This window comes from Vigna umbellata, chromosome 1 (assembly GCF_029865625.1).
Source record: "Vigna umbellata cultivar VRB3 chromosome 1, Vumbellata_1.0, whole genome shotgun sequence".
NCBI classification, from domain to species: Eukaryota; Viridiplantae; Streptophyta; class Magnoliopsida; order Fabales; family Fabaceae; genus Vigna; species Vigna umbellata.
This window is the reverse complement of record NC_142165.1, coordinates 20664466-20678506: the sequence shown is the minus strand read 5'-3', so window position 1 is coordinate 20678506 and position 14041 is coordinate 20664466. Positions and strand designations below refer to the sequence as shown.

Genomic DNA, 14041 nt, shown 5'->3' with positions numbered 1-14041 from the left:
TCTTACAAATTGACTTACAATCTCGTAAATAAATTGAATTGAAAAAATTAATTGCACTTTTGAGTATCTAAGTAACATATTGTGTCAATAGGTTTCCAAGTATCATATATGAGCAGTTAGTATCGTGTTCTAATGGTGTAAATTCGATAGGTTAGATTTTGTAATTGTAGTATTTTAATTTTCTGTTAATTGAAATATACTTCCTTTATTTCTTTTTTAAAAGTTGGATTTTTGGAATTTGAAATCTATGGCAACATTAATTTCTCTTATTATTTATATCTAATATTGTATTACACTACATAAATAAGGCAACATTAGTTTCTCTTTTATTATTTATATCTTTATTTTGTATCTAATATTGTATTACACTACATAAATATATTTATTGGGACACAGAAAAAAAAAGAAAATAGAAAATCTTATTTGGTTTAGATTAAGAAAATTTATTATATTTCTTAGTTTGTCCAAAATAACCTTAAGCATACTCATAAAGGAACATAGGAAATAATTATGACTGATAACATTTTTTGTGGGTGAAAATCAGGATATTTAAGAGATCCAATTGATGTAATTAAACATGGAATAACTAAAATCTCACATTTGTAACAACTTAGACACAATTGGCAAAGTTAAAATATAAAAAACTAAATTTAAAAAGCTGAAGACAATTTTGAACCTTAAATCTTAAATTTTCTAAAGAAAATAAATATGTGATAATGACAAGTCAAATGTAGAAATTCATTCTATTTTGAAGTATAAATTTATCGTCATTTTCATATACAACAATGGGTTTTTTGTTTGTTTAATACTAATTTATCTTCATCGAAAAATAGGTATATTTATATATGTATACATATTAGTTTATTAATAATTTTAAATATTAATTAAATAATTTTTTATTGATAATAAAAATATTAATAAAAGATCATAATATTATTAAATATTTAACATAAAAATACACACTTTTTAATATTAAATATTATGAAAGAAATTATAATTATATAAATATTAAATAACATAAAAGTTAAATAATTGTAAAAAGGAGTAAAACTAACTAAAATGTAGTTTAGAAATAAGTTAAGAAATTAAAAACTAAATAAAATTTAATATATAAGACTTTTATATTACTTAATAAAATAAATGTGTTTTAATAATTTAAAATGGAAACATATAAGGATATAAACGATATTAAAATAGACACGGTGACAAGGATTGATGAATACGTAAATATATATATATATATATATATATATATATATATATATATATATATATATATATATATATATATATATATATATTGAAAATTTGAGTATGTGGGAAATCCTACATTAATTAAAGAAAAATGATTTCCTAATATGTTGATGTAAGTCCTATTTTATAAACTGTTTTTTAGGATTGAATTAAATTTAAAATTTAATTTTTAAATATTACGTTTAATATAGAGATTTTCCATGTTGCGATGAAAAGTAAAGAGAAAAGAAAAGGAAGTATAGTGGAAATAAAAATAGAAAGTTAGAAGAAATGATATTTTTTATATACATTAATAACAACCCGTATATGATCTTGAATATCTCTTTTCCATTATTTAATAAAAAGTTGTTCTAAACTTCTTTTAACACTAACAATAAAAAAAATGCATAGATAAGAGTATTATATTAGAAAGAATAAAGTGAGATTAATTTTGAATTTTACATTCTTTGCATTATACTTATTATAGCATCACAAAACAATAAACACAATCTTCTTGCTCTGTCTCATTCAATATATCTTGGGCACTATAAATACCCTACTCCCCATGTCTCTTTTACAAGCTCTCAAAAATCCTTCTCTTCTTTGCCTTCTATTTCCCCTCCACCAACTACCAAAAGCAAAAGCACAATAGCAAAATGAGAAGTTTTCCCATTCCCACCAACACCAAAACCACCACATTAGCACCAACAACCTCCACAGTACAAACACTGACAACAACGTCAACAAGAACAACATCAACATCAACCTCAACTTCATCACCTCTTGCCTCTCCATGGCACTCTCCTGTTCCTTACCTTTTTGGAGGCTTGGCCATCATCATGGCTCTCATATCCATGGCACTCTTCATACTTGCTTGCTCCTATTGGAGACTCACAAGGAGTACCCAACAAAGGGATTTGGAGAATATGAACACCAACAAAGAGGGTGATGATGACCCTCAAGAAAAGGAACAGCCTTTGGTCTATGAGGAGAAGATCTTGGTCATCATGGCTGGAGATCACAAACCAACCTTCTTGGCCACCCCATCTACCAATACTAATTTCCACAAACACCTCGCAAATTCAGAAAACTTGGAAATTTCCGACAACAAACGTGTTGTTCTTGATGATGATGTTTCAGACAGAAACGGAAGTTCTCGTGAACATAATCAACAACCTAGTCAGTGAAAATTATGAGTTTAGATCCTCTCTGTGCTCTCCACCACGATTTTGTCTGCTTTGATGAGTGAATGGGGTTTAAGGTTCTGTGGAAGTGGTGTAGCTTAAAGACTGAATAGTGATGAAATGTCGTTCCATTTTTGTTTATTTTTTCCATCAATGTACCATCACTCTTTTTTTTCGACAGTTTTTTTTTTTACTTTTAACAAAATAAATAATCTCGTTTATTCATAAAAAAGCTAATTAATATTATGTACTCATAATAAATTTAAATTAAAAATTATACTTTAAAATTAAATTTATAAAAATGTATATTCATAAATAGAAAAAGAAAATCTAAAGCTATTATTATATTTTTGTATGAAATTTAATGCATTGTTCAAGCGAATTTCAATAGCTAGTAGCTTTTTTTTTCTTTTAAAGTAAAAGAAAAAAGGTTATTCCTTCATTTTATGTATCAAAATTATATCCAATTACCAAAAAAAAAGTTACTTTTTCAAATTCAAAACTTTAACTTCAACTTAAAGACTGTATGTGATTATTTATAACATGGTTACAAAATAAAGTGTGCTTCTTCTGTCAACCAAACCCCATTCAAATCCTTAACCTCTTGGATTTATTTTAAATTCTAGTTCAAACAATTTACTTTTCAAAACTATTTTATATTTTCTTCATGTTGTAATTTTTTTAAAAGTATGTTTCCATAAATTTATGTAAAAATACTTACAAAAGTATTATTTTTCTATAATATTAATAAATATATTTTAAATCTAATTTATCTTTACATGTAAAATAAGATTTACATTCACTAATATAATATAAATTTACTTTATATCTAATTGATGGAAATCATCAACATATTGTTAAAATTAATGTATACATACATTAAAAATAAAAATTAGAGTGACTATGTGAAATAAATTTTTTATACATGTAATAATTTCAACTAATGTAAAAGTTTTATATCTTTTTTTCTTTTTTTCTTTCGTAAAAGTATTTACGAGGAAATTTTTCCAGACATATTTTTTTGAAGTGAAGCAACGAGAAAAGATGCATACAAACGTGATAGGTAAATGGTTAGTCTTTTATAAAATTTTTAATTTATATTTATTTAGATTTAAGTTAATATAATGTAAAATAAAATTTTATTACAACTTTAAATAATAATATTTCTAAGACTATTTTAAGGATTTGTTTTTGTACTCTAATATAAGTTGCAAGAAATACAATAAAAGGAATTAAATTTGAAGTTATGTTTAATCTCTAAATTATTTTATTTTGTATATTAATTATGTATGAGGTATCTATCTTAATTTTATTTAGGAAATAATATTTGAATTTAAGTAGAGGGATGGGAATAACGTTTAATTGATGATGTAGTAAAGCAAAATAACTTGGACTTTTGGTTGTTGGGCTGAAATATATAATAGACTCAAAAGGGAGGGCTTTTACTTCCTGCACCTTTACAATTTTTCCGTTTCCACAAATTTTCAAAATAACTACTTTATTTTTTGAAAAATTAACTTCCGAAATGAATATTTCCAGAACAGGTTTCGGAACGAGTTTTTCTTTTGCATTTTCTTCTCTTCTTCCACAGTGTTCTTTCCTTTTTTTTCTTTGCAGCGCTTATGACGTAAGCGGTAGTAACAACAATAGTGGTATGGTGTAATAGGGAAGGATATTTGAGTCTGTTTCTATTATTGTGGGAGTACAGTTACTAATTTTGGGGTGCATGATGCAATAACCTAAATATAATTTCTAGTAAGGATACTATTCGCACCCCTTTCATTGTTATTTAAATTTTCTAGAACTCGTAATATTTGTTTTGACGAAAAAATATTATTTTATTTCACCCATATTGCGATAATTAATTAAAAAAATTACTAAATCATTCTAACTAAATTCAATAATAAAACTCATAATTTATAAGAAAAATCAAAACAGAAATCACCACCGAAATATTTAGTGTTGAAAAGTCACTTTTCTCGTATGCAATAAGGGTTGAGGTTAAAAAGTTATGAAACTCCAACAAAAGAATAAATAAATGCAACATAGTTTATACATTACAAAAGACGAATATACAAATATATTTACACCACGATTATATTTATTTTCTTCCAAGTGGATTACTTAATAAAATTTTATCATAAAAAAAATTAACTTCACTTATGGTAACCTATCTTTTCACCTCTGTTTATTTAATAATTGTAAAGTGAAGAATTCGTTTTGAAAAAAAAAAACGAAAATACTTAGGTAAGTCAATTTTAACAAAATCATATCTAATTATTGTGAGTTCCACATGCATCACGATGTTCTTTAATTAAACAGAAGCCAAATTTCAAACATTAAAAAACATCGTATGAAAACGACATTGAGGGCCCTATAGATTGGTTGGTAATGCAATATCTGAGTATTTTAATAAAGAGTATAATGCTACTACTATATTTTTTTTTCTAACAATGTGTCTCTTATTAATTAAAAATTACTGAATCATATTAAAAAAAGTAAGATTTACATTTTTAATAATTTCCAGTTAATAATAATACAATGTACAAATACTAATATTTCTTTTTCAATGACATTCAACCTTTTCCTTTTGGCTGGTTTCACTTTACTTGTTATTCTATGACTTGGTAGGCAAGGCATGCAAAATTTTCTTCCTTTTTACAAATAAAATATATTTCATTTCTCCTATATAAGCCTTCAACTTCCCTTCTTCATTCATCCTTCTTTCAACTCATATCCTCTCTCTCTCTCTCTCTCTCTCTCTATCTATCTATCTATCTATATATATATATATATATATATATATATATATATATATATATATATATATATATATATATATATATATATATAATTAGAGATACTAATATACATACACCTACTTCTTTTTATAAGTGTGTTAATTTTCTTTTATTCTTTACTACTTTTTCTTCTTTTCGTTTTTTTTTCATTCCCTCTATTTTTCCACTCTATCTCAGTCATGCATATATGTCTTAGAACATGCTTTCATAAAAAAAATATTATTTTTGATTAAATGATATATATATATAACTGAATATTTTTACCATGTACTTGTATTGGACGATGATGAAGAAAATTATAAGTTCGCTCGTCGTACGTAAGTGCAAAACCTGCCTTGTCGACAACGTAATTTTCTGAGTCCATTTCTATAGGGTAAGGACTTCCTGCATCCTATCCTATCAACTTTCTTGGTGCATCCCATCAAAAGCTTCTGGAAAGTGATTGCCTACCGAAAAAAATTTCCAGATTTGTTTTAATGTGCTCTAGGAAACGAATTCCAGAATGATAATATGGTGCAGGAAGTAATAGCCTTTCTATAAATAACTTGGTCTTTTCATTGGACAGAAAACTTTTTTCTTTCTTATTTAAAAAATGTTTGATAACATAAAATCAAACTTGAAATTTTGAATGGAACATCATTTTAGTCCGTGTTTAAATAAATATTTCACCTTATTTTGAAACCCAATCTTAATCAAAAGTTATTTTGCAAAATCTAGATAATCTAAATCCATTCATGCATATGCTATGAACAGTTGAAAAATAGTGAGAAAAGAAAAAGAGAAAGAAGATTGTTTCTAACTAGATTGACATTATTATACAGTTGATGAAAGCCACTATTAGAGTAGAACATGAGTGTGGGTGTTACATGGGATGGGATGGGACTAACACTGTAAAACCAGATTAAGAACGAAAAGGGAACATAAGTTCAACCAAGCACACTAGTAGTTTGTTTGGGAGAGAGGGGATTAATAGGATCAACACCACATTTACAAACATCATGTCATGTGTGAGCAATTCAAACACTGTAAACTCTTTGCACTGCTATTTTTTCCTCCCTACAAATAGGACTCAATTATGGAGTGAAATGGTTTGAATGTGAAAACATCTATGCTAGAGGACCATAGTGAGTTCAAATTTGATTTCTGTTCTTGCATGGTACACAGCTACAAGGAATGTCTCTCACCAACTATAACCTCGTCCCACCTTTTCTTATCTATCTCCAGATACACACTGCTCTTCTAATACAACACTTAGCCAGAGTTACTGTGAGAAGAAGCACCTTGATTCGACAAGAAACGAACAACCACGCATGTAATGTTGTCAGAACTACCTCTCTGGTATGCTTCTTGCATCAGTCTCTTTGCTGCCTCCTCCGCGTCCTGAATCGGTTTAATCATGGAAACAGCTTCCTGAATAAAGGTGATAACATTATGAGATTTAGATGAGTAGCACGACTACATGACTTGGATTTCTGAGTTTACAAATTCATAAGTTTGGTCTTGAACTTTTCTAGGAATATGATAGCCAATTTTCTTGAACACATCATGTAGAGGTCATCATATTTTCAGTGATAATTGTTGGAAACAATCTAAATATGAGTTTAAGTCTCACATTGAATAAAAATAAGCCTTAAAATGCTTAGAGATTTTAGGTTAAAAATTGTGTCTATTCCTTAAGTTGGTTACGCTCAGAAGAAAAAAACCTATCCGTAACAATGAACCTGCGTGTGTGGCACAGAATTTCAGAATGAGCCCTAGGTCTCTAGTTTGGTTTCTAACATGAAAGAAATGAAAATAGTTGCAAACCTCATTTGAGACAACATCCCATAGCCCATCACTGGCTAATATGAGAAACTCAAGAGAGCTATCAACCTTTTCTTCCTGCAAGACCACAAACATGTTTAAGTTAAGGGACATATACAAAAAGAGGCCAAAGAAATGCATGACTTCAAACTATTTGAACAAGAATAAAGACCAATCTGGAGACAGCTCTCTCATGTGAAGACCCTTTTATATTACACTACTATAGTTAGCAGCATTTTTTTTCTCTCAGGCCCTAAAATGCAACTTCTCAAGGTTAACTGCACAATGGGTATATCAACAGAGATTTATTGTATATTTTAGCCTTAATAAAGTTCAGGGAACTTCCAAGCCATAAAAATTGTTCATAAAATTAATCCACATGCATTGTTATATACATCATGCAAGTTCTTTCTGAACTGTCTTTATATTTTAAGCATGTTTTATGCTTTATTTTACTTTCATCTTCTCACATGAAGCAGAGTTTGGTCTCTAATTTACTGAATGGATGTTTCATATAGTAAATCATGCACTCTATACACAGATATTAATGGATCTAACAATATATGAAATATATTGTAAACTCACCTGGATTTCTGGATCAGCAACAACATACTGCTTCAGGAGTCTATCGCCAAATGCACGTGAAACAGCAAGAACGCCACCAACTCTCCAAGTTCCTGCACATAATGTTAAAATTTACCAGGCACAAACCAGATGAATCCATAAAGCTTGTAACAAAAGCTAACTATAAGACGACCTTACCAGCCCACATAACAAAGCCACCTGCATCTTCAATCCTTCGCCTCTCATCAGTTTGGTCCGGCTTGTGATCTCGGGAAACAGCAATGGCTAGATGAAACAACATAGGAAAGCAAAATATTTGAGTCAGCATTCAATTCAGAAGGTTGAAAAAGAAATCCAACAGAAGCACAAGAAATTTCTATGTACAAATACAGACCCCTGTGACACATATACTCTTCGTTAGATTCCATCTTAAAACCAATTGGTATTAAATGAAGTTGCCAACAGATATATCAGCTGCACCCCAAGAATTGAGGCATAACTAAAACCAAGTGAATGCTATTGATTCCTAAAAATGAATTAGACCTAGATAATCATTCAAGATAAATTTAGAAGGGAAAAGAAAGTCAAATTATATAAAGAACATCCCAATGTATAAACTATGAAAGCCAATGATTAAACACTTAAAATTAAACTATATATTAAGATAAGCCTGAAATAAATAGTTATCACTTTGCAGTCTGTAGAGTTTCACATATTTAATGTTTTCTAAATAGCATATGATACGAGTGCCTAAAAGTTGTAAACTTATAGATGCAAGGAAATGGAAACACAATAGAAAAATGATTACTTAATGGCTGTAAATTTGGTGAGACAATACAAATATTAAGTATCGGCATTAGCATGCAGAGAGAATACAAATATTAAGTATAGGCATTACAATTATTATGTCATCAAGGTGTCAGAAAACTAAAATTACTGTGAAACAATATCTGTAATACAATCTATGCAACTAAGCAAGAATTTACAATACAAGACAACAAGCCTTACCATTTCCACCCCTGCATATAACAGCTCTGGAATCCCCAACATTTGCAACAAGCAATCGATCTCCGACAAGAATGGCTGTGGAAGCAGTTGATCCAGCATCTCTGTTTTGATTATTTTCAGATTTCAGAAATTCAGAGTCGGTATGGTTATATGCATCAGCTGCGAAGAAAAACAAATTGACAGGAGGAAAAGAAAGTTATTCTCAGAATTTATCACATTGGAAGACATCAGGCTAAGGATCATGATGCCATATCATGAGTAGGAAATTATAGACCTATAGCAGATTTGGTGTCAGAAATGAATTTTGGATGTCTGATCAAATTGCTAAACAGGTTTTGCTTGACATACTCGGCAGCACGAGCACCTCCATGACCTGAAAGTTTCAACAAAGAGTGTTATAGACACCTTTTACATTTTTAGCCAATAAAACACAGTATCAAGTATAGGTTATATGTAGCCAACAGTACATAAATCCTACATGTCTAAATGATAGAAATGAAAAACTAAACAAAGAAACACTCAGCACACATAATCACCACTATAAGGAACTCATGACGGTTCTTTGTAACGATTAGGAATACTAGAAAGAGAAAGTACAGGATAATGGTTAAAGCCTCTGGAAATTATGCTCAAATACATATTGCTTAGATAAAGAACCTACAGAGAGAATTCCTTCGTGGTGTGCAGAAAACAGTACCATAGCCAATCATAACAATTAAACATTCCATAGTCAGATTGAAATAATCACATTTATCATCTCTAAAGAAAACAATTTCCAAGTTTCCAATTAATATACATTAGCTACTCCGCCATCTTGGAATTTTCTCTTAGCATAAGTAGCATGGATACAATACAAGGCTAAGGCGATAAAAGTGTTATGTAAAAATACCATCAAAAACTCCAAAAAGGCCAACAATTTCACCGTCAACGCCATCAATTTTTGTCTCATAAAAATCTTCCATTGATGATCTCTTGCCAGGGGAGCTAGCATACCCATAGCTGAATTTGCCATTCTGACTGCAGTTACAATTCATAATAAATTTGTCAAAACCGTATCATTCCATCAGCCAAAAGAAAGGAATATAAAGAAGACAAATTAAAATCATATATCATCAATAAGACTATAACCATTGAATTATGCACGCATAAGTCACCATCTATTTTCAATCATTGACATAGCAGAAAAAATTCAGCAAAGGGTAGTCATTCATTTCAGCAAGAGTATAAATTTTAACATTGTCCAATATAATTTATGGCCAATAAGATAGAGAGAATCAAATGTAAAAACGGAAAACCGGATAAGAAATAGAAAAACCAGAACTTAGTAATGACATTCAACAAAACAAAGAATGACTAGTTCTACATCAACCATGGCCCCTCTACAAACAATTATATTATACAAAGAAAAACTACAGTAAATTTGCTTCTGACCATTTTCACAAAATCCACACTAAAAAGAACAGCAGAGAACAGAACTATGATCGTGAATCTGCAAAGCAAAACATGGGATGATACAACAAAACGGACATAGAACAGCAAAGAATTCGACACAAAACTAACTATAAAGAATAACATTAACCAACATCAATAATTGTAACCATCAAATAAACACTCTAAATCTTCAGTATACTGAACCAACTCTAGATCTACAGAAAGATGAACACAATTACAAACCTGAGGCCCCCTCCGCTGACAGGTGAATCTTCTGTGGCATGAACCTGGCCTGAAGAGGATAAGACTGAATTGAGGTACCCCATATCACAGCTTGAATATTCAGGGCTCCCAGGTACTATTTCTTTGACCAACAACAAAAAATGAAGAAATAATAGCGCTATTGCGTGTGTCCAACTTATTCTTGCGTGCAACAGGTTCCAAGTTATCATAACACTAAGTGGTGTGGGGTCATTTCGGAATAATCAAACAATCCCAAGTTTAATCTGCACAGAAACCCCACAAGGAAGAGAGTGCAGTTAATATCACAAAGCAGATAAATTTCGGAAAAAGGCTCCAACTTTATTCCACCCAAAAGGATAAAAAAAAAATTTATGCTTGGATCTTGGTATCGTTAACCAAATCAAATTCAGAACTGAGTTGGGATTTGGTGAGAATAATTATTGAACACGGTAAACCCTGCAGTTAGGGAGAGAGACAAAGAGGGAAAGTACCCTATAAAGAGAACAGGGAAGAAATTGCATGACACAAAGAAGAGAGAGAAAGGAGAAGAGGTTACAACAAGGGTGAGAAAACAGGGTGGATTCTGTTTCATTTGTAGTTCAAGTTAGCTTCATGGTTTTGTTTGTTCCACCAACAATCTTGTTCAACGAATTCAAACACCATCTTTTCGTAAATTAACTCATAATTTACATCCAAAAAACTTTTTTGAAATTTCTGAGTTTAATGAGAAACCAATTGAAATCAGAAAATTTCTTTTTCTTTCAAACAAAATCGTATTTTTTTCGATTGAATAAAATGTAGTAAGTAAGAGTTTAAAAACTTTACACTATCATTAGTTTACATGTGAGTACAAAGAGTTTGATGATTTGTATGCTATTCAAGTACAAATTATTCTCGTTTAATTAATGGTTTGTTTTGTTTTGAGTCATCCGTTACATCAAGTATCTGGAATAATTGCATAATAAAAATTAATTGTGATATTAACAAATAATAAAATCATCATTTAAGACTTCTCAAAATAGTTATTGTAAAATATAATAAATTTAATAATATTGATAAAAACATGAAACTAAATTCTGGCAAAATTAGTATTAAATTTATTATACATAGAATATTTCCTCTACTTTGGGTTATTATTTTTAAATTTTTTGGTGAAGTTTAAAATGTTTGTTTGGTGATTCATTCATTAAGCTCTAAAATTTGGTCGGTCTCCAACGTGCACGTTGCCGGAGGATAAGGGAAGTTTATGTGAGGGTAAGTCAATGCCACATCAATACTCTTTCCAATGAATAAAATATAATTTTAAGAAATTAATCATGATTATTTTATCTTAATTACATGGTTTTATGTTAATTAATCTAAAACAGAGAAAAACAATCTCATCCACGAGCTTCTCTTATGTTTTAAGTCTTATCTCTTGTTATGTATAAAAAGACATTGTGTTGTTCATGCTCACTATTGCTATACTTGAAATATCAACCTTTTGGATTATTTTTGGACATAAAATATGCATAATAATGGTAAACCCTTTGTATCCTTTTCGGCTAAGTTTACCTCTAAGGTTCAACAATGATATTTTTCTCACAAGTGTGTTAGTTTTTGAAGAAAACTCGATTAAAACAATTAGTATTACGTGAAAGAAAATTATGAGTTAAATATAAGAAAAAACAATCACAAAACTTGATACATTAGCCTTTCTAATTAAGTGATTTACACCCCTGTAAAATGCTTAAACATCTTATTGTTCATAAGTGTGGAGAGTATTCATATAATAGATAATTTATATTTACTTTTTTGTCTGAAAAAACTTATCTAATTAAGTAATAATAAGTACAATATTGTAAATGAGATTAATCTTTAATATGACAAATTAAGAAAAATATGAATAGAAAATAAGTTTATAATAATTGTTCATTCTTCACTGTATGAGATCTCTGCCTTATCTTGTACATCACACTATATGCTTACTTTGCTATGTATTTTCATCATAAGCTTAAAGGTAAAGGTTTTGATTAAAAAAATCCATTCATTCCTTTGAAAATCTCAAATTTTCATGTGATAGAGTGCATTATGATATGCATTTCTCCTATATAACCCTCTTATATTATTATTATTCCTCTTATTTATTCAGAAAAAAAAATACTCTCCTAATTGTTTATTTAATTTTTAAAGATTTTTTAGTTGCAATTTGAGGATATTCAGTTAATTAGAGAAGATATAATGTCACTCAGTTATTGTTCATCTTCTTTTTCAAAGGTGTGGCTTTTAATGAGCATAAAAACATCATGTGTACTATAAAAATATTACTTTTTCTTGCAAGTCAAAATTATTGTGCTATAAATTTAATTTAACGGAAATTAAATTACTAATCTGCATTACATTATATTCAACTACATTTTGTTGCATTAACAATGTATTTAATTTTTATATATTTTTCACAATAAAAAAAATAAAATTTGAATCCAAGAGTATACAAATTATTCAAAAAAGAATTAAACCGGCTCTTGTCATCTTCTTCGATATTTTATAGTAATAATTTAGCTTTTATTGAAAAAGACCATACTAATAAAAATATATCATACCTACTGCGAGACAATATTTATGAGTTAAAAAATAATCTCGTAACATTCTTTTCAAACACACTCAAAGGAACTATTAAGCTCTTTTGATGGTTTATTGGACTAAATTTCAAATTCAAACATTGAAATCAATTAAAAATAAAAACAATAGTTCAAAAACGAAACTCGAAAAAGAGAAATGCATTAAAAGCAATAACGTAGCATCAATGAAACTATAAAAAAGAAGAAACAATGGTTGCCTCAAGAAATGGTATGATAGGACATTGCTTTTTCTTAAATTTTCTTTGTTCGTTGGGTTCTCATTTAAGAAGGAAAGTATGCTAATCATGCCATGTGGCAAGAGACGGGGAAAGTGTTGAAATCTATAAAAAATTAAATAATGAAGCAAACATTATTTTAAAAAGTTGATCTCTACTAAAAAAATGTCAAACTATTTTCTTGTTGGTATCACCTTTAGTGATTCGTATCCTATAAACACTAATTTTTAAACTATAAACAAGACTTTTAAGACTGGTTTATAAATTAACTTATGTATAAATAAATTTCCATCTATTTTTATAATTTTTAAATAAATATTTCTTGTAGAGAAAATTAAAAGAAAATCCATAAATTAAACTAGTTTATACAACACATTTAATTTATAAACCAATTTTAAAAGTTTTTCTTAGTGACACTAATTTTAATTTATGATAAAACTTTATTTTTTTTTTCTTAATTTTCTCTCTTGAAAATATCTATGAAGATTTTTTTAGAAAAAATACCCTTTATAGAAAAAGTAATTTCTTATTAACATTTATAAAATCTAAATTATAACACATGCATAAACTAAATACTTGTAATTGAAAACTTATTTTATTATCTTCTTATAAAGGTTCATGGAAAAGTCTTTTCCAAATGACCTTCCTTAATGTTCTTTAACAACTAAGTAACACTTTTTTATGGTGGTTTAGGGTTAGAAGAGACTTGGAGAGAGATTTAGAAGCTCCTTGAAGAGAAATTCCTATGTTACATTGGTTTGAATAAATTCTCTTATTATTATGATGGTGTGATTTTCAAAGTTTTGGATCCTTATCTTTGACATTTTCCAACTGTGTGATTTTCACATTCCAAGATATATCATAATCTCTCTAACCTTTGAAACATCTTTATCTTTAGGGCACATGTTTTGCCTCTCTTCTTCATTGCATTAATTCAT

General features: G+C 28.8%; 2 protein-coding genes across 3 annotated transcripts; one reads left to right on the top strand and one right to left on the bottom strand.

Annotated features, from left to right (window-relative positions):
* Nucleotides 1-1797: 1797 nt before the first annotated feature.
* Nucleotides 1798-2593, top strand: LOC124829790 (protein GLUTAMINE DUMPER 4-like). The gene has a single exon (XM_047303359.2). It carries the CDS (start codon nucleotides 1890-1892, stop codon nucleotides 2418-2420), a length of 531 nt encoding a protein of 176 aa, XP_047159315.1. The 5' UTR covers nucleotides 1798-1889; the 3' UTR covers nucleotides 2421-2593.
* Nucleotides 2594-6101: 3508 nt separating this feature from the next.
* LOC124829786 (putative protein phosphatase 2C 59) lies at nucleotides 6102-10975 on the bottom strand. 2 transcript variants are annotated; one of them, XM_047303356.2, is made up of 9 exons: nucleotides 10759-10974; nucleotides 10268-10530; nucleotides 9483-9610; nucleotides 8868-8966; nucleotides 8594-8752; nucleotides 7784-7870; nucleotides 7607-7698; nucleotides 7025-7099; nucleotides 6102-6628 (listed from the first exon to the last, which is right to left on the bottom strand). In XM_047303356.2, the coding sequence occupies exons 2-9, from the start codon at nucleotides 10474-10476 to the stop codon at nucleotides 6470-6472; spliced, it is 1008 nt and encodes a 335-aa protein (XP_047159312.1). In that variant the 5' UTR covers nucleotides 10477-10530; nucleotides 10759-10974; the 3' UTR covers nucleotides 6102-6469. The 2 variants fall into 2 exon arrangements, with proteins under 2 accessions (XP_047159312.1, XP_047159310.1); XM_047303354.2 differs by having other exon boundaries at nucleotides 10268-10975.
* Nucleotides 10976-14041: the final 3066 nt, after the last annotated feature.